Source organism: Haliotis cracherodii, unplaced genomic scaffold (genome assembly GCF_022045235.1).
Source record: "Haliotis cracherodii isolate W230 unplaced genomic scaffold, xgHalCrac1.p SCAF_1, whole genome shotgun sequence".
Lineage (NCBI taxonomy): Eukaryota > Metazoa > Mollusca > Gastropoda > Lepetellida > Haliotidae > Haliotis > Haliotis cracherodii.
The window spans coordinates 70711289-70738955 of NW_027266264.1; the positions used below are offsets into that span (position 1 = coordinate 70711289).

The 27667-nt window shown below is 40.9% G+C and overlaps 1 protein-coding gene across 2 annotated transcripts in view; it reads left to right on the forward strand.

The window, feature by feature from the left end:
• Positions 1-6989, forward strand: part of LOC139468203 (neuronal acetylcholine receptor subunit alpha-10-like) — a 54980-nt gene extending 47991 nt beyond the window's left edge. For both annotated transcript variants that reach the window (XM_071250020.1, XM_071250028.1), the window contains exons 5-7: positions 2822-2931; positions 3647-4185; positions 5902-6989. In XM_071250020.1, coding sequence (XP_071106121.1) covers positions 2822-2931; positions 3647-4185; positions 5902-6467 — 1215 coding nt within the window. In that variant the 3' untranslated portion in view covers positions 6468-6989. The remainder of the gene's footprint in view (positions 1-2821; positions 2932-3646; positions 4186-5901) is intronic.
• The last annotated feature ends 20678 nt before the right edge of the window (positions 6990-27667 follow it).

The window sequence follows — 27667 nt, forward strand, 5'->3', positions numbered from 1 at the left end:
TAAGAGGATGAATAATGTTGACGACTAAAACAATTCATAAAAAAGCTTCTGGAGATCTTGTGATCAACCACTCAGTTTAATGAATCGCAGTATGATAATGACTTGTGGTTTTGACATGGGATATGCTGTGCGTGATAACACCATTAGACATAATGTGTTGTAGTTGTGGGAATCCCGTGAGGACTTTAACACTGTGATCATTCAATATGCCCTAATTCAGTTTGACATGGATCAGTGATTTAACTGCGATTTATCGTCTTTCTATTTATACGATCATAAACATCAGACTTCAGAACTTATTATATTTCAAATAATAGTTTCCGTTAATCACATGTGTTATTCCGCTTGATGTGTCATATCATACATCAATTAACTACAACCGATTGTCAAACAATTCTGCAGCAGAACTCTTCAAGTATTGAAGTGTTCGAATGAGTTTACAAATGTAGTAGGCTACATGTTGACAACAGTTTTAGGAATAAACCTCACATTTAGCCCTTATGAGGGGCCGGACTTCCTTAACCATGATAACACTGAACGATGTTGTTACGACACGAACATACTACATAGGGCCACGGATACTAGAAACATTTCAGGTGAACCATTGCCTTGCCTTTGCATGTAGTTACGACGGGTGTCAACGCTGGAGCAGGATGCACTCACCTTTTCCCGAATACATTCACTATTTGTTTGGTATCTTCACGAGTTGAGAGTGATCCATAAACACATAAATGGTTATAATTAACGATACTACGCACAACTGATCATTTTGAAATACGGAAATACACTATAGGAACTTCGAATTTATTATTACACGATACCGTAGGCCAGCTCAACATTACAATATTACCCCCCATGTGATGTGCCGGGATGAATTTTTTGCATTGACTGAAGAGGAATACCACGATCTGGGTTCTTGTGAACAGTTTCTTTACTTGATGTCGACATGTAACAAACATATAAATAAAATATTGCCTATATTCTTGTTGAACAAAGCGAGAAGTGTCATGCAGTGTTAACTAGTCATGTCCATTATATACTGTGGAAAGGTTATTTTATGTATCATATAAATTATTAACAGATGGTAATCATTGTCATTGACCCAGGTACTGTGTGGCACACATGGAATAGTAGATTTTCAAGGTGAATGTCATCTGTTCTCAATATCTTGTATGGCACCTTTACAGTCCAAAACTGACTAGCATTGTCGTCCCATGAAAGCAATCAGATCCCGACTTGTGGCCTGGGAATGTTCACCCACTCTACATGCAGTGCTTGTGTCAACTGTCGGATGTTCTATGGTTGTTGTTGACGCGCTCTTAGTTGTTGATCCAGTGCATCCCATAAATGACTGGGTTTAGATCTGGAGACCTAGAGGGCAATGGCAGGACTTGTGAGGTCTGGCGTTGTCTGGCGTTGTCTGGCGTTGTCTGGTGTTGTCTGGCGTTGTCTGGTGTTGTCTGGCGTTGTCTGGTGTTGTCTGGCGTTGTCTGGTGTTGTCTGGTGGCCGTGGTGGTTCTTTTTACGTAAGTGACGTAGCCGTGTGAATCTGCCCTGTGCTCTAGTATTGACACGTGGTCGACCGGATCTGGGAAGGTCACGCCTTCACAAGTCTTGTAATGGTGCTTGGTGCTACGTGGAAATACCTGGCTACACCTGAAGATAATAATAATAATAATGAGTCCATTTGTATGGCGCCAAACTCCATACCAGCTGGTGTGCTCATGGCGCTTACATTATTACCCCAGTCAATGGATCAGTGAGCACTCGATTTTTATGCTCAGCTCCCTGGGGAGTATACAACCCAAGCTGCCTGTGAGGCGCTAGAAGGTTAACAGACACCTCATCCTACCGGGTACCTACTCACTGCTGGCTGAACAGAAGCACATTTCAACAAAGTCACTTGCCCAAGGAAACACCACATGTGGTACATGTGCTTCAGTGTGGGGCAGGACCGAAGCCCTAGAAACTCTCAGGAGTCAAGCTGCTGAACGTGGTCACCCATCCATCTACTCTCCTATTTGCAGTCGGCCAATGGCGTTTTTGCTTTGGGCTTCCGTCAGTCGTGGCATGTTTTCGCAGCTCACTTTCTGCAAGATTGTGATAACATGTAAATGAAAACTTTTGTATTGCCCAACGAGTGCCGTTGCATATGCAAGACGTGTTGGTAACTATGTTTCAGCGCCAGGCTCTCACGTGGTTGTGTTTTTGCGATTTTTTCATCTTTTAACCAACGTTTTGCAGTACCTCATTCTTTCCACACAAATCAATCCCAACCCATGCAGAAATGACCAATTCAATTTCGGTAATAAGTTTGTATGGATATCGGCAGCACTCAGATATTTACGAGTTTACTACTTTTGCGTTTTTTACAGGGTATATTACAACTTCAGTAAATTTAGACGTGTTGCAAATGAATTAGTTCGAGCTGAAGGTTTAATGCAGAAGGATTTCTGTAGTTTTATTGTTACAGGGGATAAACATTCATCATTAAAACATATACACCTGCGAAACACAGACATACATACATGGATATCTGCTAAATATCACACAGGGCATCTACTACGTTAGTGTAATCGTACGTGTATTATCATCAGAATAGATTCAGTGTTCCTACATACGTGACGCTGTGTTATTTGAGTATCTCAACAATCACTGCACTCAGCCAGTTGAATCAATTCAGTGCGTTCTCTTTACTGGTGGGTGTATCCTAACTATCAATGCTATCCTGTGCTTCTCCCTGGGGTCATGTATTTACCAACACCGTGCCATCAGGCCAGGTCATGTATAATTAATTACATTCTCACTGTCTCCCTCACAGGAATGGAAGGATGAGAAACTGTACTGGGACCCGGCCGACTACAACGGTTTGAAGGTGCTTAGGATTCCATGCAGCGAGATTTGGAAACCTGATATCGTGCTGTATAACAGGTACTTTCCGTAAAAATGTCTTTACAAAGGAGTTCAAAACAACGGTGATACAAACGGAACACGCAAAAGCGTGATACCAAATATCAACATGATCTGTCATTTTTTTATTTGCATGACGTGAGTGGTGTCGGTATTGAGTATTGAGGGGGTATTTCGAAACATCTGCCCTTTCATTGATTATTCAGACATTCTCGACGCCCTTTAAGATTGGGATGTTTGAGAGCTGGTCGTATGCTTTTTTAGTCAAAACTCTTTCCATTTCCAGACACCCTTGATGTATCCACTAACTGATATTGATGGACACATTTTTTAATAATTGGCTCAGAAATTGACAGCTGACATTTTGTCGAAAAGGGTGAACTAAAAATAAGTATGATAAAAAATACTAATTCATTTTTTGCATGGCTTTAAGATCCTTTCAATTTCATTCCAATTTAGTTTCGTTTTTTTCTCACAGATGAAACTGAGTAACACACCATTTTTACGAAAATAACAAAGATGAAGCGTTAGAATAGATATTTAAAATGATTTAAGGATGTTAGCATGGTGAACAAAATACTGGAGACATAAATGAATTTAAACGAGAATGGTTGTTAAAATGTAGAATGTATCCAGACTGAAATCCGATTGTATATTGACGATAAGAATACATAATATACTAATATCAATACTGCTACACGTGTGATAAGATTAAAACAACTTTAATTTGTTACAGCGCCGAGGACTATACAAATGGTTACATGCAGGCTCTAGCTATGGTACAAGCAGATGGCACAGTGTTCTGGCCCCCTATCGTCAAACTTAGAAGCACTTGTCAGATCGACATCACTTACTTCCCGTTTGATGACCAAGTCTGCAAAATGAAGATCGGATCCTGGGCATATGATGGCTTTCAGGTGAATGTCTACAACAGATCGGCGACCGCCGTGGATCTGTCAAACTATGTAGAAAATGGAGAATGGGACTTAGTAAGCGTTGAAGCAATCCGTAATGTGGTGTACTACCAGTGCTGCCCAGAACCGTTCCCAGACGTCACCTTCACCATTCACCTCCGCCGTCGTACACTGTACTACACCTACAACGTCATAACGCCTTGCATCATGTTGTCGACGTTGACGTTGTTGGTTTTCTGGATGTCACCCGAGAGTGGGGAGAAGGTCACACTTGGTTTGACGGTTCTTCTCGCGTTCTCAGTGTTTATGCTGCTTATTGCTGAGAACATGCCCGCGACTTCAAGCTTTGTTCCCCTCATAGGTAAGCCGGTCATTTCCCTGTAACCCAGATGAAGTTTTCATGAATGTATATTTTACAATGTACAAAGAAAACCTAACAGGATCATTTGAGGCATATACCATTATTTCCGTCCGGAATGCACCCCTAAAACCAATATGATTTAGGCAGCTACAAAATATAGTCTTAAGTACAATGCTAAGAACACTGTGTAAGGATTGGTTACGAATTTTATAACAGCACGTTGTGTGTATCAACAAAACATACGTAGAGAAGACATACTTCAAATCCATCTTGCATATCATGCCTTGAAGCATTGCTTAGGCGTTGGTCGACTCAAGACAAAGATATCCATCAATTATGTTTCAATATTCATATCTCAAAGATGATTGCCCAATTGCCGAAAGGAGAGATGTGACACTAGGTGTGATCGCGTGAATTGTTCACTGCCATCACTTCAGTTTTGCAACGACTCAATTACATATTGATCTTTTGTGGCCAGTGCCATTCTCACTGCTTTGCGACAATCATCGAGAAATGTGTCTTCACGGAAATCCATGTGTCTGTGTAGTAATTCATGTGCTTTTGCAGAAATGCATGTGTCTGTTTAGAAATTCAGAACATGAGAGTGGTCGTGTAGGTTCTCCAGAATCCATTCTAGTGTTTGAGTTTAATCAGTTCTTCCAAACACAGCAACGTTCAGGACTTGTCGATTGACTGACTATTGTGGCCAGATGACGTTCTGCTTATTCACTGGATGTAATCATGCATAGATCACCGTGGAGGCCTGACCCTATCAATATTTGTAGAGGTGCTCATGGCAATCCTTACCTCGTGTATGATTGGGAAATGTAGTCATTTTAAAAATGTTTTTACAATGCCAAAATGATTTGCGAAATGCCATTGATAGAAACCCTAAGGTTGTGATTAATCAACTGTGGGTGCTGGTGAGTGACATCAATTGCTGCAAGCCGGTTTTGACAGCAGTTGCAGTGGAACTACGTCGCAATGCACCCGTGAAGATCCGGGGTAGAATAGGTCTTCAGCAACCCATGCTTGCCGTAAAAGGTGACTATGCTTGTCGTAAGAGGCGACTAACGGGATCGGTTGGTCAGGCTCGCTGACTTGGTTGATGCATGTCATCGTATCCCAATTGTGTGGATCGATGCTTAGGATGTCAACCACTGGATTGTCTGGTCCAGACTCGATTATTTACAGACCGGCGTCATATAGCCGGAATATTGCTGAGTGCGGCGTTAAACAACAAACAAACATACGAAGAAACGTACAATGATTGCAAACAAAATATATATTTTTATACATCTATTTCATCTTTCAATTCTGTGAATGACTTGGTCTGTGAATGCGTCTATGAATGAGAGAAAGGGTACATCAATATTTTATTTTGTTGAAGTCAGCAATAGCGGAGTGTAATTGATCTGGTCCAAACCAGTGGTTGATAACATGAGCAACGATCCACTCTGTCGGGGTACGTTGGTATAATTTACCCGGTCCTATATCGAAACCATCCGATCATATTAGTCAGTTCACAAGCATTGGGATTAATGCATATTAAAAAGTATGCACAATATCAAGTGTGAAGTAAAGATACACTGTAGTAACGGAAGTACGTGTATGCCTGGACATGTATGTCGATGCTCTTGTAGGAAACTCCGAATTACACATTGTGTACAAGTTCGACTACCTGTTATATGAAGTTTTCGTGGTTTTTTCTTTTAGGTATCTATTTGACAAGTGTTATGTCCTTGACGTCTTTCTCCGTAATCCTGGCGGTGACAGTGTCTAACATTAGCAGTCATGGGAGGAAAGAAATCTCAGTACCGAGATGGCTCAAGAAACTTGTGATCATCCTCGCCAGAATAATGTGCAAGCGGCTGTATTTCATCCGGCCAGTGTTAGCTAACGAGGGGGAGGTTCTTCGAAGTGGAATGAGAGGCGGCAGGCAGTTCTATAAAGGAACGGAAAATAACTTTTCAAACGATTCTGGTTGTGGCTTAATAGATTACGAAAATGGCGAACCAACGTCTCATAGAAGATTAGATAACGTGAACACTAGGCGAGAGTTTAGGAACGTTGGTGACTTTGACGAGGTTTTGGCGAGGCTTCAAGAACTGATTTTTCGAGAGGAGGAAAAGGAGAAAGAAGACAACATGTGCCGGGAATGGCAAGAAGCTGCGGAAGTGATCGACAGATTTATGTTCTGGGTTTTTATCACAGGTACCGTGTCAGTGACTCTTGTACTACTTATTGTCTTGCCTATGACAAAAGCAGACAAAACAACGTGAATGTTAATGCCAGTACATCTAACTTCAAGTCATTCGCTTCCAACGAAAGATTTATGGTGCGTTATATGTTTTCGTGGGATTTTCATTTTAGGAACAGATGCTAAGTCCTTTGAATAGAAACTACGGTTGTTGTCGGATACAGTGATTTACTGATGCTCCTAGCTTAGATGTGACGTTTGAATTAGTGTGTTTTTTTGTTACTCATATTTAACTTTAACATAACATGTTACATCGACAGTGGTTTGTCTTTTTGTATAAAACAATAATGTTATTATACTCTTCAATTAGTGATTCTATCTGTATATATGCATACACGTGCTTTATTTCACTTGTTTTCGGTGTAACCGATGATGAATGATCCTAAATGTTGCTTATCCTGTTAATACTGCTTAACCATATTGTTTACTAATTATACCAATGTGACTACTTACGTAATGTAACTGACGAAGTTGTAACCAATCATTTTAAGAACCTAATCGGTGTGCTATGAGACATAGGCGAACAAGGGATTATGTCAAAGTATATTTTAGACACAATAAAGACATCGAACATGATATGTAAATGTAGAAGATTGTTGTAAATAAATAATGTGTATTTTTTATGTTTGTTCATTCCTTTGTACACAGTTGTGTTTCTGTTGTATGACAGGTAGGTGCTTGGTTGCCAGTTATGTACACCATATGAAGCTTCAATGGTTATACGGGTAACTCAATAGTCTAAGGCGCTGCAGAGTTGCGTCTCTCAGGAGTGCCCGGATCCTATGATCCAGGATCCTAGTTGGTTTGAATCTAAGATTCGCAATGGTGATGGTCCTCAGATTGTTGAGACCATACCAGTGCCTGTGGGTTTCACTTAAGATCTGAACGTCTAAGAACTGCACCAGTAGGATCTTCATTATTAAGCTGACACGTAGTGATGTCACTGAACCTCCACAAGTACCTGAAACTTGGTCTCTCTCACAAAGTATTGAGTAGAGATTGTGTGAATTATTGGGAAAACCTCCCCCTTGCAATACGCAAATTAGTCAGCTGAATTATGGAGGCGAAAACCGTCATGTTGACGGAAGAGTGTTGCATTCACGCTCAAGGGTACGCTAATGATCCAGAACGTGGAGTGCTTCGGAGGACCTACAAGACAGTTATCAGAGGGAAACTGCACTGCGACGCCCTTTTCGTGTCATTGGTCCTCCGTTCAATAACGATCACGGTTGTGTTTCATGAAACAGTTAGGGAATAACTTGCAAGCTTCAGGAATTACTGGTATTCTGTCACGAAATGAAATTTACAGTAATTCACAAAAGAGAGATAATTTGGACCTTGAAATAGGTTATCTTGTTATTATCTCTACTAGAATGTACAATCTATATATCTTATTGACATTGGATTGATACGATAATACGAAAGAGTTATGAATACCGCCTAAGTATAAAATAACATAAAACAGAACAAGTAGAAGTAGATTATATATGAAATTATCATTATACCTTATTCATAATAAGTGGCGAGTAAACGACTGAGATTCAGCAGAAAGAGAAGACAAGACGAACCGTCTGGGCCACGAGTACAAATTATACATTCAAGTCTCAGATGCTTTCTGTGTATTCTGACATATTCAAAAGAAGTGATGTTCATCTTTAACAGTTACTGTATTATCATCACATTTGTTGCATTTCAGTATGGCTCCACTGACCTTTCTATAATATTAAACGTATGATTCAGATATCGGAATTTGCACTATTCCCGGATTACATCAGATTTATTTATTTGGAGATATCTCCAATAGTTACTGCTCCGGTTCGAGTACAACTTAATATGTGGGATATTGTATAAAAGATGCTGAAGGCACAAGTTTAATGTGTATATCTTTGTTTTTTAACATGATTGTAGAAGAGGATGTACATGTCCACACTTTTGTGTGATCCAAACATATGCGAAATCAATCCTGTTTGTAATAGCAGTATATGTACTGTACTGCCGTTTTCATCATATGACTTAAGCATTTCATAACGGGCGTTTGGATGACGATGTCTGTCCATGTACAAAATTCATCACTTTTACTTTTTACACCGACTAAATCCATTTAAACATAAGCAATTTGTACCTTCATCACTTAGTACGTAATGTTAAAGGACACCTCCCTTTTCTGCAAATATACAAAAAGGCTTCCCATGACCTTCACGAGACGAATCTGGATAAAAAGACGAAATACTTCTTAGGTATCAACAATGTCTGAAACCCACAATAACTGACCTCTGAAGTGTACTCTCTAACCCCTATTTGTCACAGTAAACTTTTGTATATCGATTTCTTGTCTGTGCACATTTGTGTGTCCAGGTTACTGTCTATGATATACTCTTCAAAAAAAGAAACACAAAGCCAGATAAATACATTTATACGAGTGACCGTACAAGGTATTAGGTCAAAATGTTATGGAGAGAACACTTGGTGATTGTAGTCATCTCAGTTATCGGTACATAGGAAAAGTCCAAGGTGAAGGTCAGCTACCATCAATTACGCGTATGTTTCCCGTTGGAATAGATAGCGGCCTGACATATCCTGCCCATGGAAAAGACGAGTATGCGAAGCACATACTGGGAAATGGTAGCCCACTCGGCCTGCAAAGCAAAAGCCAACTGCTGCAACGTCTGGTGTTGTGGTTGACAGGTTCTTGTGATCCGTGCTGTATGCGGTCAAGCGTTGTCCTGCTGGAATACACCGTTGCCGTTGGTTGCAATTGGGGGGACGTGTGGTAGGAGAATTTCGTTGATGTATCGTTGAACCGTAATATTGCGCTGGATATGGACCAAACCTGTCCTGCTATGATGAGGGATAGGCGCCCAAATCATAACGCTAACCCCATCAAACCTGTTCACTTCCTGTACGCAGTTTCCGGCGTAACGTTCTCCCTGACGTATGTAGACCCGTGCTCTTCCATCCCCTCGACGGAGGAGAAATCTTAATCCGTCGCTGAACCAGACATCTCTCCATCGCTGTTGTGGCCATACTCTGTGTTAACGACATGAATGCAGTCGTTTTTGACGATGTTGTCGCCTCAGTATGACGCGTCGAACAGGACGTCTTGCTCGTAGACCTGCTACTCTTTAACGGGTTCGTGCGGGTCTGGTCGGAGATTCTGCTCAGTCCGGGTATTTGGGATGTGGTTCAGGTGGCTGTGGTCGTCTTTTCACGTAGGTGGCGCAGTCGGATGTAGCGATCTTGGGCGGGGGTGGTTACTCTTGGTCGGCCCAACCTTGGCCGATCACGTGTTGACCCCCGCTGTTGAAACCGATCCCATACCCTTGTGATGGTGCTGGGCGCTACATTGAAAACCTTTCTACAGCTGATTGGGATTCCCCTGCCTACAAGCGGCCTATTACGTTGGTTCTGTGCACTTCTGTTGATATTGGCGTGTTGTTGAACTGTCGCTGTTCGATTGACGCAGATGCCAGGCAATCACAAACCTTGCACTTTGATACCGTTCATAGTGCTGCTGCACGTGCAGTGTGTGCAGCTCGATGGCCTTTTGTTAGTGCACTGGGTGCGTTTTTCCGAATCGCACGTGTTTCCCGACTAATGGTTTGCATGTCCTCAGTGACACTATAACACATTAAACCTCTTCATTTTCACCTCTTGGTCCGCTAATTTTGCTTTTATTGCCAAACATATCCGTATTGCGTTTCTTGTTTTGAAGAATATATGTGGCAGCATTTCTAAGTCCGCGCAGATATGCTCATTGTCATATGACTTCTCAACGCAAAAAAGATTAATTAGTCTGGAATGTGCAGCCCATAGAATGTCAAGAGCAAATGGTGATAAAAAGTATACATATGGTTCACTGAAAATCAGTGTTGACACCAGGTGATTGGGAAAAGGGTAAGCTCCACTGCTAGCATTCGCCTCTCACACAGTTTCCAATACAGAAATTAATGTCAGTGAGTAGGTGTGAAAACTCCAAGTAAGAAGGGCACAACTCTTGTCGGAGTTCTCTGGGGATGCTGCCCATTGCATCTGTCGTGGTTCATTCATCTTCTCTTTCTCCTCTCATAGACCTTGGGCGACCTTACTGTTCAGTTCAATGTTGAAGGCATTGGTAGTGGCATATGTACAAACCTATGTTTCAGAGTTTTCTTAATTCCGTTGTTTTGTATGATATAAGATCTGCCATATGCCACAAATCGATGACCAACATACATACAGATATTAGGCATACAGATTACTCGGGTACTCAATTCCAACTTACGTACAACGCTGTCAATGTGGTACATACACAACTGACCTTGACTTGACTATTAATCTAGTTTGTATGGCATGATGGATAAATACCTAATCTAATGCGGTAGCATATTAAATCTTTAGACTGTAAAATGAACAAAATATATCACATACCAACTGCCTTCATCGTGGGTTTTACACGCTAAAGAAACCATCTGGTGTCTGGGATTGTTCACGCAACTGCTTTTCGAACGTCAAAAATGTTTTACACGAAGTACTAATTCAGAGAGGAACTGTTCGGGAAAATCCACAAGGCGGTTCTCCTAAACATTCGAATGTGTCGAAGAGAAACTTTATTCTTGACGCTAGATGCCATTAGGAGTTGCCTGACACAACACGTTGTAACTCTATTTAGTGTAACTGAAGGAGCCAATGCCGTTATTACAGTTTACAGCAGGCCCAGATGCATCTAGCAACCTAACTTACAATCGATCTTCGCACTTATAATCAACTTTACAATTACAACACCCATGTCTTATTCCATTTGTACAAAGCGATCTTAACACGATAGTACAACGGCTTGCATTTAACATCGCAATGCCCTCTAAAATCGAAATCCCCAACTGTGAATGTGTTAATGTCTTTAACTTGACTTCTGTCTTCATACGTATTTTGAACGCATAGCTGACTCCTTCATGGCAATTTGCATGATTAAAACAAGGGTTCCAATTATAGGTGACTTGTCATATTACATTACAAGTTGATTACTTCCCGCGTTTCCTCATTCGCAAAACAATTGCTCCCATGTCACTGTTTAATATAACATGGCATACTATTTGACAGGTAGACATTACTGTAGACATGATTTCGGATTTGTCAGTTTATCATTGCAACTCACGTTTTATGAAAATTGCATCACACCGAAATACGAACAGACACACTTCATAAATAAATGCCTTCAGAATTTCTCAGCATGTGATGAAAATTCAATAGATAATAATAATAATAATATTTGTCCATACATTTGTTCAACATTTGTTTATTACGCATGCATTTTTATCAACGTATATGATAATATTTATATGAGGGAATAGAGCGGTTTGTCGAACGATCCTATATATTCTACATAGTAAAGTATTACATTTTTCACTTATAATAACGGATGCTGTGATCGTGACTACCTTTGTGAAATACAGAAAGACACGGATATATAGTGGGTCGATTGTATGAACGACACAGTACATTTTCTAATTTTTCCCATGTTTCAATTATTGCTGATTTTTTTTTATAAGCTCTATTCAATGGATTGTGTTTTTGCCGTGGTCCCAATTCAACTGTTTTAACTTGGTAATTTGGGCTATCGAACGATAGTTTGGTGGGGCACATCACGATTGACGATATTCCAGAAGCGAAATTTGTGTCTTGTTCTTCCTGTATTCTTCATGTCTTCAAGTAGATTAATGAACTACAATGATAAGTCCGGTCGAATCATAAATTGTGACTGTATATATGTGGGTAACAATAATCAGAACCAACCATCACCTTGTGCAAGTGAGTAAGTGAGTGAGTTGGGTTTAACACCGCTTTTAACATTATTCCAGTTATATCGCGGCGTGTCAGTTTAATGTTGGAGGATAGCCCCAAGTGATGCAGGTCTCAGACGTTTACCACTTCGGTGAAATCCACCAGCACAGGTATGGTGCTGACAAACCTAGAAACATAATTGGGGCGAACCGGGATTCGAACCCACAATCATAGGTTTCTGGTGTGCCTAAGTGACGCAACTCTGCACAGCAAATCGCGGCGCCTCAGTCGACTTGGCCACCCGTGCCCTCCATTGTGCAAGTAAATGGAGAGCCGTAGCTTAAGATCGCAATTTTTAGGGTGTATTATGGTTGTAGCGCAAGATTGAGAGAGAGAGGGCTGATCTCCACCCATATAATTTACGAGGCACAACAAAAGGTTTTGGTTTCTAAACGGGGTAACAAAAGTGAACTCTTGTTTTCAGTGGTTAAAACATTTCGGTGGTGTCTTCAGCTGAATGGGGGCGGTCGGGTAGCCTAGTGGTTAAAGCGTTCACTCGTCACGCCGAAGACGTCCCGACATGGGTACAATGTGTGAAGCCCATTTGTGGTGTCCCTCGCCATGATATTGCTGGAATATTCCTAAAAGCGGCGTAAAACCTCAGTCAGTTGAATGCTTACAGGGAATCTGTTAACCGGTTTATTTCTAGGTACACTACAGGGTGTCACGAAACGCCAAACACAAGTATCGATACATATCGTGATACGTATTTGGAGCCGTTGAGGCGTGGAATTCACATGTTCCATATGACCTGCTGACGCGAGATCGTGTCGACAACTAGCGAATGTTAAGCCGGGCTTGTACTTTAAATATATGCAATCACATTAAACATTTGTTTCGTAAATCCTACCCCGAGTTGTCATTATCATAATAAAATAATTTACAATCACAATTCCAAAACAAATCATACCATACCCGTACAGTTAAACGCCTACATGTACGTTATTCGTATGATATGATATCATCGTATTCACAAAGGCACTGCGGTACATCTTTCAACTTTAAACAACGATCCGTATATGTCCGGACGATTAATTATATGCAACTAAACCATACTGGAGACAGAATTCCCTTTCTTCTTGTTTTTATGACTTTCGTCCTGAAAGGCACACGAATTTTACGTCACTGTTTGCAAGGGCGTTCAGAGATATCAAATAAGATTCTTTTGTTCTCATCTAAGAGGGACATCTATGTGTAGATATATACCGGTATAGCATGGTTGGTAGCGAGGTCAATAGCACCGACTGTTAATTTGCTCACCATAAACAACACCACTCAACTCCACCTGTGGCTAACGCCAACAGTACATGCTCACATCGAGGATAGTTAGACGAGAACGGATGTAAATAAACGCGGCAACATCCTTTCCATAGGCATACGAAATCTCTGCTAAAAAGCAGAATCGATTGTACGATTCCGACTTTATCAGGAACATGTGTTTATGAATCACTTTATATTCAATCGTGATGATGGCAGATCTTCGCTAAAAGGTGAACCTATCCTGCCGCACCATACTGGTACTAATCATAAACACATAAAGGCAAATCAGAAATTTACTTCGGTAACTAATAATTAATAAATATATAAAACAGTTTGTCATGTCAGTTTGAATGGTTACGTATTAAGTTTTGGTCCGCATTCTTTATTTACTAAGTACACGATGTAAATAGCGTTTGTATAACCAAATTGCATATTGGCCACAGCTGAGGATTCAGCTGGATATGCCTTACCGTTTCAGTTCAAGGACGCAAATAAAACATTCCCTGTCCAGATGCTAATCCTCTAAGTCTTATTTATACGCAATTCCGCCATATAAGAAGCTTCTGTGTCATTCCGTCTCTTCAAGATTAATGTTATTTGTGATTATTCTTATCTTTTATGATGCACCTACTTTCTCACCAACTGAAGAAACATTGTATATCACACACTGCACCCAAACTCCAAGGCGACCTGGGGAAGAAACAACACACATACATGTACGTTGTAAATACAAACGTTGCAGAATACGCATACCTTACCTTGGTTCTCGGTGTACATAGAGGATACCCACCGTGAGTATGTAAGATATATTGGCACAAATCGGTGTGTCGACGGTCGCTGATATATCTTTCTATCAAATCACGGTGGGGGTTGGTGGGGATCTTTTGCATCCAGTGGAAACTGTTTTTGGATAATCGAGACTGGTTAAACTCTGGCGTTGACGTTTTATATTTATTTATTATAAAATATCATTTTGCTTAATGTATTTACATTGTTGTGGGTGCAATGGACGTATATCGACAATCCAACTACGGTGGTTTAATACATCATGCTATTGCATACATATGAATTAACACAGTCGAACATTAATAAATACAAATGTCATCCTGGTTAAGTTCTACTTCTTCAAGAATAGTATATGTATTCAGTTATTTTGAATCGGTTATAAAATGTCAAACGGCAACACGTACTAAAACTGACCATCATAGGACAATACAGTAAACTACGGTTATAACGAACACGCTTATAACGAATTGTTGGAACTTACTTTTTTGGTCCCGACTACTTGCTGTAGTTATGCTGTATATGTTCTTATAACGACCTATGGTTATAACGAACAAAAATTAGTAGTCTCTTTGAGTTCGTTATAACCGTAGTTTACTGTATACAGATCAGTAAAATGACCAAAGAACATAAACCACATGTGGATGCAAATGTTGTTTTATGAAAGTATAATCATTTGGCGAGATCAGAGACCTTGATAAACACCCTACTGGCCATCACACAGCACAGGGGGTAAACTGGGGGACTTCACAGGTTACACTCACGACGAGATTTGAGTTAAATGATTGTCTATGGCCTCTCCGTGTAAGCATACAAGCGTGCATATGACGTCGGACAGAGAACGTTAGTCGTGTATAAGACGTCGGACAGAGTTCGTTAGGCGTGTATATGACGTCGGACAGAGTTCGTTAGGCGTGCATATGACGTCGGACAGAGTTCGTCAGGCGTGCACATGGCGTCGGACAGAGTTCGTTAGCCCTCGAGTCCTCTCTCACTGCTTGTACCATCTGATTTCTGTTTATTGCATAATTGGGAAGGAGTCGGATGTTCTGGTCAAGATGATCCCAAAGATGTTCTATGGGTGGCCAGCCTGGTGAAATGGCTGGCCATGGCAACTCATTGACGCTGTTCGTAGCCAGAAGCTACGTGTGGTCTTGCATTACCCTGCTGAAACAACACCCTGGGATTGCGCTGCAAGAGCGGTATCACGACGGGACGTAACATGAGGTCAGTGTGACTCTGGGCGCTTAGATTTCCATCAGTGACAACCAGTATCATCTGTCGGACACATATCCCACCCCAAATCACCCCACTGCCATCGCCAAACGGTAAATCCATGTTCTCCCGTCTGCATTGAACAGCTAAAACCTGCTCTCATCAGAAAATAACACACGTTGCCACTTACGACATTGCCCGCGTTGGACTCGGCGTTCCCATCATGGTCGATAGGCCTTGATACCATGCTCGTGTCTAAGCGCCAGTCCACGCAGGTGACGTTACAGTGAAGAATATGATAGGTGCAAGGTGCGGAGATAGCGGTCCTCAGTTGCGGTTCTAAAGCGGGATGTTCCACTTCGTGGCCTATCAGCCGTTCCACCAGCCATCCTGTAACGATGCATCAACTTGATATTCGTCGATTTCGTGTGCTTAACTTGTCCCAATCTCAAGAAACAAGATCCTGAGGTTGAGATGCAAGAACGGTAACCCGACAGGACCTAACACGAGGTCAATATAACGTTTTTACAATTTTATTCAATGACAACCATTTCTGTCTCATTTCCTACCCCAAACTATCACACTGCCACCGCCAAACAATACGGTCTTCTGACTTCAACAAGGAGCCGTTCTTCCTCCCACGCGTAGGTAGATCTGTGCTCTCCCGTCGACTCTTAACAGCTCGAATCCACTCTCATCACAGCATAACACACGTTGCCAGTTGAACTTAGCGTATCCAACGTAACGCCTACGCCGGTGTTGTCTCGCCAACGTCATTCCTCTGAATGGTCGATAGCCCTGATACCATGCTCTCGAGGTCGGCGACGTATGGTGTGACGACTGATGACACGTCCATGCGCAATCGCTGTAGATGACCTCACAGTTACTCTTGCCATGTCTTGGGGTATTTTACTGTTAACTGATAACGTTAGTTTGCCATGCCACAGTTTTATTACCTTATGTGTACGGATACCATGCTACATGCATTGCAAATTTTCTCCACAGCGTCATTTAACACGTCCAGCATCGCCCAATCGCATTTGTTACGTTATGTCGAACAATGCTATCACCTATCTGACCTTCCATAAACATACACTATTAATATTTAAAAAATGCGTATCGATATACAGTAAACTACGGTTATAACGAACTCAAAGGGACTACTAATTTTAGTCCGTTATAACCATAGTTCGTTATAAGCACATATACAGCATAACTACAGCAAGTAGTTAGAACCACAAAAGTAAGTTCGTTATATCCGTCAGTTCGTTATAAGCGTATTCGTTATAACCGTAGTTTACTGTACTTTCTTATGAAAAATGAAGCGTCAAAACCCGTTCAATGTCCGATAGAAATTTAAAGCAGAGTCGATTGTACGATTCTGACCATATCATGAGCATGTAAAGGAATGAATCACTATCAAATAGTAATGATACCAGGTGTTCGTGAAAAGTTAGATGTGATAAAGTCAATAACTGATTTATGAAGGTCCAGAAACGTTTAACATATAACGATTCATATAAGAAATATAAGATGAAGGTAATCCCTAACGGGATCCATACTAATTATAATCAACCAATAACGGTCCAACAACGTGTACATGCCACAAGCAAAATTCCACAAAAACTCTGAGAACCAGCACAAAATGATAAATGATTACAACACCTGGCAAAATATTTTCTGGCAACTATTCGATGTTGATATGAAATTGACATTTTTCGACCTTTCGCATTTGGAGCTTGACAAACATATGATGAAAATTTATTCTCAATAATGTAAATAATACACGAGGTTGTAAACATACTATACTGCTGTGGTAACGTCGAGGGGCAATACTGGTTCATTGATTTAGATTGATCAAGTTTTGCCGGAATCTGTTGGTACACACGAAATACCCCGATCGCGATCATTAATGTGTTTAATTCTCAGCACCACACCCGTACTCATAGATTTCATTCATCAACCATTTTGTCTATGACCTGTGTCACTTCTGTCTTGGGTCAGTATGGTTTTACCTCGCTAACATAGACCATACATGCCAATAAAGTTACAAAAATAGACTTCACATATTGTACCCATGTGCGGATGACAGTCGGACGTAAACATTACGGAGCGTTTGGGCAGACTTTGTTTAAAGCGTTGGTTCGTCCCTCCGAAGACCAGGCTTTTATTTCCAGATATGCGAAGCCATGGAAGGCATCCCCCGCCGTGATAAGACTGAAATGTTGCCAAACGTGGCGTAAAACCCAACTCACTCACTCCCCTGGTCCCATTGTTACTTGGGATAGGTATCAGCATTAAAAGCTTACTTAAAACATCATGTCTCAGAGTATTATATAAGTATTACAGTATTTTACAGGGGGTGTTAATCACTCCATTGTACACAGTGACAAATATACCTTCATACTCAGAGAATGGAAAGTGGGTAAAAATGGGGCACTAGGGTTAACGTGTTCCTTCCATTCCATATTACGTCCATTGGCGTAAAGATGTCCGTTAAAGATGGAAGTTAACCAGCACATTTCAGATTGATGCGTGTATGACACATCCACGCCAACATTGATCTCGAATGCAGTTGATAAAGGTGCAACTGTAACTAAGTGGAAGGCTGTTTCACTGAAACGTCAAAGTTATTGAAAGGATCTGGAATCGGACTCGTGGTTTACCGTTGTGAATGTGGCATTGGGTGGAGAGTTCAACAGGTTCTCCTGTTAACCCTGATGCAACCCAGTCTCTCTATTGGCGAGTCATTTATTATTTACTCCTTCATCGGCCTGGCGTTTGCCACTATATGTTCACGACACGACGCACGACAAAGCAAGCCACAGAACGAATTGAAAGATCTGAATAATAGTATCTGCAATGTAACTTTATTTTTCGTCTATGAGTCATCATATTTAGAAAATAAAAGCAGCTGAAAACCATTTCAATAATATCTACTAACGGCAGAGTCCATTGTACTTTTTTGACTATGTCATACTAGTAAACAAACCTTCTGCTGCACCATTCCGTCAACGTGTGGCCAGGTTGTGTAGTAAACAGACCTACTGCTGTACCATTCTCTCAACGTGTGGTGTGTCGTTGTGTAGTAAACAGACCTACTGCTGCACCATTCTCTCAACGTGTGGTCTGTCGTTGTGTAGTAAACAGACCTACTGCTGCACCATTCCCTCAACATGTGGCCAGGCTGTGTAGTAAACAGACCTACTGCTGCATCATTCTCTCAACATGTGGCCAGGATGTGTAGTAAACAGAGCTACTGCTGTACCATTCCGTCAAAGTGTGGCCAGGCTGTGTAGTAAACAGACCTACTGCTGCACCATTCTCTCAACATGTGGCCAGGATGTGTAGTAAACAAACCTTCTGCTGCACCATTCCGTCAAAGTGTGGCCAGGTTGTGTAGTAAACAGACCTAGTGCTGTACCATTCTCTCAACGTGTGGTGTGTCGTTGTGTAGTAAACAGACCTACTGCTACACCATTCCCTCAACATGTGGCCAGGCTGTGTAGTAAACAGACCTACTGCTGCACCATTCCCTCAACATGTGGCCAGGATGTGTAGTAAACAGAGCTACTGCTGTACCATTCTCTCAACGTGTGGTGTGTCGTTGTGTAGTAAACAGACCTACTGCTGCACCATTCCCTCAACGTGTGGTCTGTCGTTGTGTAGTAAACAGACCTACTGCTGCACCATTCCCTCAACATGTGGCCAGGATGTGTAGTAAACAGACCTACTGCTGCACCATTCCCTCAACATGTGGCCAGGCTGTGTAGTAAACAGACCTACTGCTGCACCATTCCCGCATTTCCTGTGTCGGTGGAAGAGGGTTATCACATATGTTTAGTTTGTTCACATCAGTAAGTACGGCGTTCAGATTACGAGCATTAACGTCCAACTAAGTTATGTGAGTGGTGGAGGATGTTCTTCCGTCCCACTGAAAGTGTCTAGTACTCATGGCTAAGCATTATTTCTGTCAACGTCTGTTCTACCTTCAGATCTTTAAGCAGGAAACATGATTCATCTGAGAACTTCATGAACACACCTCGGTCGACGTGCCACAAATAATGTACTGTCTGCACAACTGCAGCTGCAGATGTCAGTGCTTGTCTGTTGATATGAGACGTCATTATCGTCGCCTTGCAACAATACCATAAACACGTAGCCGATGTCAACATGTTGCAGGCAAAATTCGTGGTATCAGGAAATGACTTTAGCTTTCAGTGTGGCTGACTGAAAACGATTTTAGATATAAGAAGTTATAATCCATCAGTACCGACATTGATATTCAAAAGTACATCTTCGTGAACATAATTCGTTTCGTGCCGTTGTTGTGCTTCTGTCTCCTCCACAAGTTCCATGTCATGTTTTGTTCAGGTCTCAAATAGGAATCCCTGCCTCGAGCATCCCCATGGCCCCACACCGATCACTGGCAGTAGTTTGGCGGGTGGCACTGTGTTCGGCACACACGTCGAGCGTAATGTTTGAGAAAATGAACGAATTTGAAAACATTCCACGTGCAATTGTCATAAAGAGTTGTTCATCCTTATATTTTATCCTTACTTAATTTGAATACAGTTGTGTATCATTTTTCCAGTTTTGATTATCAATTTTTCGGTTATGGTCATATATATTATCATGTATGCAAACTGAAACATTTTGAAAATCATTCAAAAAATAAACGTCACAATACATTTGGCCTTCCAGCATATGTATTCTAAAAGTTTTAACAGATTGTATTTCTTCATAAGTTTAACATGACAGCGAGAGATTGTTAGGACAGTTGTGAACCTGCATACTCTAACGAGCTCTCCCTGAATGTAGTTCGATATTGCTCTGCGAGGTCTTTCGACATTTCCGAGTGACTGGCTGCCAAGGGAAGTTAGCGTTAGCGACTTCAGTCGCCTTCAGCTAAGGAAAGCTACTCGCCACTGTCGGTAGGATTGTACACATCTTAATGAAAGACCCACAAAGTAGTTAACGCATGGGGCACGTGAAGCTTTCGCGAATCGTGAGCGAAAGTAAATATAGATATAAGATGTATCTGTGTGCCAGAAGTTACTTTCCATGATGTGTCCACGTATTGACACTCTTTTGAGGGACGCTAACCTGCTCCCAATTAGACTACAAAATAATTATTTGTCGTACATCGTTGTATAAATACCTGGAAGATGGTGTACGAATAAAGTTTTGACTAGTAACTTACTGCTGGGTTTTCAGTTGTTCATATTTGACAGTTTCCCTTTCGTCTTTTTCTTAACAGTGAGTGAGTATGTTAACGCCGCCTATTGCACTAACCAACCAATATCACCACGAGGGGGCACCTACATTGGACGTTACACTTTGTATCCATCTGAGTGAGTAAGTGAGTATGGTTTTACGCCGCTTTTAGCAATATTCCAGCAATATCACGGCGGGGGACACCAGAAATGGGCTTCACACATTGTACCCATGTCGGGAATCGAACCCGGGTCTTCGGCGTGACGAGCGAACGCTTTAACCACTAGGCTACCCGACCGCCCCTTTATCCATCTGAAGAATCGATCCCGGATCTTCGGTGAATGGTTTAACAACCAAGCTACCTCAAAGCGCATGCACGTAATGCGTTACGTAATAGTAAATAGTTCTTATTGTACAAACGATTACTCTTACAAGATGTTAGATGTCGCCTACTCAGCAAACTAGACTCAAGTCCGTAGGATAAGGATCATGCATTTTATTTTGAACATGTCTCTGGGACTGATGGCTGCACGAAATATAACCTATCATTTTGACATGAGTGATACATATAATTGACGTCGATGTCAATTATTTGTAGGGGAGACATTTGTCGCATAAATAGACACACATAGACACAGACAGACATATGCGATCACACATGCACACAGTCAGTGACACAAAGACACACAGATATACACAAAGACACACACAGACATACACACAACCACACTTACAGACGAGAGGCAGGAATGTGCATTGTGAAATATACATATGACTTTATAATTATACTTATTAATGAAATTTATTAAAGTAGATGACGCAGTTATATTCGTTCACCTCACACATTTAGGTACCGTACGGTATATTTAGTTTGATAAATCTGTGAAAAATTCAGAAATATGTCAGAAATTTGAATATCGATTGTTCATGCTATCGTTCATGTACCATGACGTAGCATCTGTCAGCTGGCTAGGGTACTCGCTAAATAGTGTTTGGTGTCGATAGTGTCATAACGTGGTTTTCTTGAAGAATTCAACGAGCGTCTTAAGACTCTTGCTCAAAAGTTGTTTCGTCGGGGTTATAGCTTTAGTCAATCTTTAAAAACAATTCTATGGCAGATACATTTCCAGATTTGACGCAGTGTCCAGAATAATGTTTTTCCCTATTTCAACATGTACCGTTAGTTCCTGTGTTTGTTAAGGTGAACACTTGACTTGTCTTTGCATGTATTTGTGACGAGTGCCACCGATGAGGCAGGATACGCTCATCCTTTCGCGAAGGCCTGGTATTATAAACACATACTGATGATATAGTCGGAATTGTACAATGAAATGTTCTTTCAGCGGAAATGTTTATGGAAATGGTTTCCCCCGTGTGTAATACCAGTGAGTAAATCAGTGAGTAAATATTATTTCTTTTACGTCGTCAGCAATATTTATGACACCATAATAATCCAATGTGGACCAAACAAATTAGTCGTTCGTAGTAACACACACTCAGATAGTTACACCATTGTTAATTCACCATCTTAATTGTTTCTTGCGACAATCATAGGGTAGTATTGACCTTTTGCTCCAAAGCAGACACAGGGGGTCCATGATAAATATGTCCACTTTTTATTCACTAACCCCAACATTAACGAGTAAGATATTATATTCTTATCTATACAATACAGTACAATTGACAATCACTAAAACGGCAATACCATATTTTTTGTGCATTATTTGTGCGATCATTAGCCGACTGCACAAGAAGCTTAAAGAATACAAGTCTATATAATTACGCCATGTTTATGTACGTTCAAGGCCCACATTACCCATTACTTGACACATAGACCATTACCGGCTCGGATTCCGTATTAAGAAATGAAAAACGGTATGTTTCTGTGAAAGCATATTGTCATCATATTCCCTTATCACATATATCACATTCCAGCAAGCACGGCTGGGACTTAAATCAACAATACCAATGCCCCCAAAGAAGGTAATCAAAGTAAGTGAAAAGGCTCATTAATTTTTCTGTTTGAGTAACTTTGTTTGGCACAACTTCAATTGTTGGCGGTGCTGTAAGGTATGATTACACAGTACACGACACCTTTGCTCCAGCATTAAGCCCACCTCGGTCAGGCGACGTCAGTGAACAATCCGTCGTTGCGCGTTGGTCTACACGCATGATTAGATTGTGCTGGAAAGGACTAAACCTGCAAACGACATAAATGTTTAATCCCAGTTACACAAGTAAGTGTTAGTAATAGAAGCAAATTGTCATGGCAAACCATAAGATATGGTACTTTGGGAGGATGACGTAGAACTACTTTGAACAGTAGTGCATTAATGGCACGGCGTGTCAGCTTGGTGTGGGTTGAAAGCCAAGGAGTGATGCATGTCTGAGATGTGTACCACTTTGGTGAAACCCACGAGCATGGGTATGGTGCTGACCAACCTAGAACATTATCAGGACAAATCGGGAACCCACTATCATTGGTTTCTAGCCAGGTAAGGGGGCCCCGTACCGCCTAGTACAGTGGATATGCGGTCCAATTGTCTAAGAGGACTTAATTCGCTGTGTTGCGTTGTTAGTCGTGTCAGCATCCATACTAATGATCCTTGGTTTGTCAGCACCACACCGACTCTCAATACAATCAAATCCCTATTGTCTAATTTCACACATCTGATTATATAATTAGTCATTTCGACTATTTGCCATCTTCCAAATACCCTGTGTTTGGAAATATTACTACTACTACTACTAATAATAATAATACTATAGTTTATTAATGTGTCATGTGTACATAATACACCTGGCCATTACTGGCCTAAAAGACACCTAAAATTATACAATCAATAAAATACATAAATAAAACATTATAACTAAAAATATCTTCATATGTATACAGCAACCCACCCCCCACCTCCCCCGCCCCACTCCACAGACACATACTCTCATGCAAGTTCAACCTAGTCACCAGTTCACACACCTTAGCACCCCCCCCCCCCCCCCCCCCCCACGCACACCCCCCCCCCCCAACACATACACACACACACACACTCTTCCCCCATTTACATGTCCCAGATCAGAGAGTCACAAAAATTCAACTCGGTCACTCAATCACACACATTATTCATTATGACCCACACACATTCAATCATGCACAAGTTCAACCGTGTCAATCAACCATTCTTTATTCAATCTGCCCAACCCTTCCTAGCACACACCCATATACGCCCCAAGTCACACCATGTCACACAGTCATGCTTACACTTGAATCCAGTCATTCTGTTTATCCCCAATCCCCTTGGTCAGTCTATCATATTTCAAATTTTCTACTTAATCACCTTCTCTCCCAAATAATATACAACATATGAAACACAAAATTATACATAAGGATATTGTTCACTAAAAACAGATATTTTTTTATATTATGGTAGTTTGGATAGGCACAAACTACTAATCTACTTTATCTAATATTTGCTCAAAAGTTGTCTGATCAAAGTTACATCATCCGCCGCCCCAGTATAGCTTTCAAAGCGTTTTACGATAGATATGTGGAGGACAATTCCAAAAGTGACTCATCAGTGACCAAAAGGATGTCCGATGCATTTCACAGGGCCTATTCTGACTTGTACAATTATGTTCCCGTGAATCTTCAGGTGAACAAATGAATGGCTTTAGCGCTGTTCACTGTGTCCATGTACTGAATATGACCATACGAAAGTTGAACTCTCTGAGTTTCAAACGCCTTCTTTAAACTTTTCAAACACTACTTAAACTCAGCGACATTGAACCCCAGTGTACTAAGTCCTGAGGTCGAGAGGCTTGCATATCAACATGCTCAGCTACTTTAACGCCTTCAATCTATCGCAAAACGGATGCATTATTTCTTAGGGTCTCGGTGGGAACATCCTCCGTCTTTGCGTCTTCCTTCCATCGACAGCCAGAAGACCGCTCACCTGGTTATCAAAGAGCTAACGGTTTTTGAACAGCGACCGTAAATCCTGCAGTTGAGGATATTTAGACCCGCGTTAGACTCCTGCGTTCCATATGTTGTACTTTTTAAACATTGGATACAGATTTGTAGCGCTCTGCATCCATTTAATTGACGTTAATGAGATTCCAAATTTCTTACATGATAATTTGGAAGAAAATTCGATTTTAATTCAAGGGTTACCATCTCCTTGAAATCTTCGTTTTTGAAGTCGAAGAGGTTTAATTAAAATGAGATAAAAAAATCCCTTTTTCGTTCAATGTAATTGCGGAACTTTCAAGGAACATTAAAACTGTGTCTTGCACAGCGAATGATACATGCTCGTGGTGTTTCAGTGTACACCATCTTAATGGCTGTGCTAGGATTATAACGCATTATTATTTGTTAGAGGTAGGTACCATATTGTTTAGGAAAGAATAGCATAGAACAAGATGAATAATTGATCATATATTTTCCCTATATGTAAATATAATCTACTAATTGTCATTTCCCATAGGAGATGGTTAAACATTGACATTTCCAATCTCAGCACCACACTGCTGGTCGTACGAGGCAATTCAATTGGATAAGGTCCTCAAACTCAGATGTAATCAATGGTTGCTTTTTTCAGTCACTGTTTTGCCTTGTCCAGACCAGCATATTAATATAGATATAATATTGCTGACAGCGGCACTAGACAACAATCATTCCCCCTCCCACTCTGAGACTGAATTCAGATATATGACAGAAAAAACCGTTTTAGACCTTAGAACTGAGATGTATTTTGCAATTGTTACAGAGTTCACGTCATGTTTAAAGTTTTAAACAAACAAAATGTTTATGGTAATTTAAATAAAAGAAGTTAAATTTAAAAGAATATATTAGGTAGATATTGAAATGGTTGTATGGTGGTATTGAAATGTTATGACGATTTATAATATTCGACAATTAAATAAAAGCGACAAAATCCTTTCCATATTCATTAGAAATCTCCGCCGAAAACAGAGACGATTGTACGATTCCGACTATGTCATTAGCATATATTAATGAATCACTATCAAATAGTGATGATACCAGGTATTTCGTGACATTTAAGAATTGGACTTTTACGAAAATGCAATTACCCTTGAAAACGTATAACAGCAAATCATTAAGCAGGTAGAGTGTAGCTGGTTCGGTAGATAAATGCAATGTAATGCGTAAAGTCCGAATACATTAGCTGATTTTACGATGAGTGTCAGATTTTGTATTTCCCAAGCGAAAGAAATGGAATTGTGAGCATTCTTACACATATGTAATGATCTCTTTCTCATGCATTCACCATAAGTAGCTGGGATATTCACAATAACATAGCACCTTCTACCGAGTCGAGAAAACAACAGGGTCAACAAAAGTCTATTAGGCGTCATTACTATGAGAATGACAATATTTCTACAATCATGCAATCTGTAGTAGTACTGTACGTAAACAATGATATCTGTATTAAGTCTATAACGATGTCTGCATTGCGTCAGCAAATAATGTTTGCTGTAGTGATCCCAACATAATAATTACATGTGTGCTTCGTACGGAATATTATTCATTTGCGTATTGTAAACCTTGTGAATAAAAACATGTTTACAACATTGACGCCCACCATGCCAGTTTGGGGATGATTGATGTTTCATGCTGCCTCTTGTCACACGTGTTGTTGGAATGTGACGCTCTATATAGCGAACAGACAGTTATAAATGACAACCGTGAGCCATATCGAGCCCATGCTTCTGCGCCAATATTTTAGCAATATATCAAACCACACACCCATAAGTCTCATGAGTCTCCCTGCCAGTGTGTATTCTTGTTTTCTCGAATGTAGACACACATTTTACATTTTAAAGGGTCTCATTACATGCAACAACGAGTTTCCGTCTGTTTGAGAACATTACCACAGCGGTAAAATACATTGAGTGGGCTTTAGAACATCAGTCACATCACAGGAACTTGGCCACTGACAATAAACAGTTGGTGTTATATTCCAAGGAATCACCTAAAAACAGGTTATATACACAAAGAAAAAAGTTAAGCACACCCTAATATATTTCATTATTGTTCGGTCCCAATATTTGTAACAGTCATGAAAGATATAATTACGGGAAGACTTATGTTTTCTTAAGATTGTGTAATCAGTCATGCGTGACGAAAGCTCACGTGCCATGCATGGTATGCGCGTGCAGCATGCTACCCTCGAGTATCGCTAAAAGCAGTATATCCAAACGTTAAGATTGCTTTCTTAAGCTCGGGTTTAAACAGTTATTCCATGACATTGTGTGACCATGGGACGAAGGTAATTATCAAACGCCACAAGATGGCAAATAATCGGCATGCATAACGCAGGAATGTCTTGTAATGCCATTGGTCGGAATTCGGGGTGTCATCACACTGTCGTAAGCCGTTAAGTCGAGTAGCATGCTCAGACCGGTGATGTACATGACCGTCCCAGATCCGGAAGACCTCCTGTGACGACACATCACGAAGACAGGGACCTTCTTCGTTTCATACGCCGAGAACCTTTTATAAATTTATAACAAGTACTCATCTGAAACAGTTGTGGTTGCCCAATCGTCATTTCAGTACCAGAACTGTCAGGGACCAGCTGAAAGCAGCAGGACTTGAAGTCATAAATCGTCCTTTGCTGAGAGATCACCACAAAGCTGCTCGTTCAGCATGGTGTATTGCGCGACAGAACTGGCATCTGAGAACTTGGAGACGGATCCATTGGTCAGACGAAAGTCGCTTTCTGCTCCCTGTCACTGATGGAAGAACGAGAGTTTGGAGGCACCGGAACACGGAAAATTAAACCGACTGTTGCATACGGAAGGGGCTCGGTAATGGTTTGGGGTGTATCTCTCATGAATGCAGATTGGATTTGGCCACCATAAGGGGCAACTTAACAGGGGCTCAGTACATCCGGGACGTTTGAGGCCAGT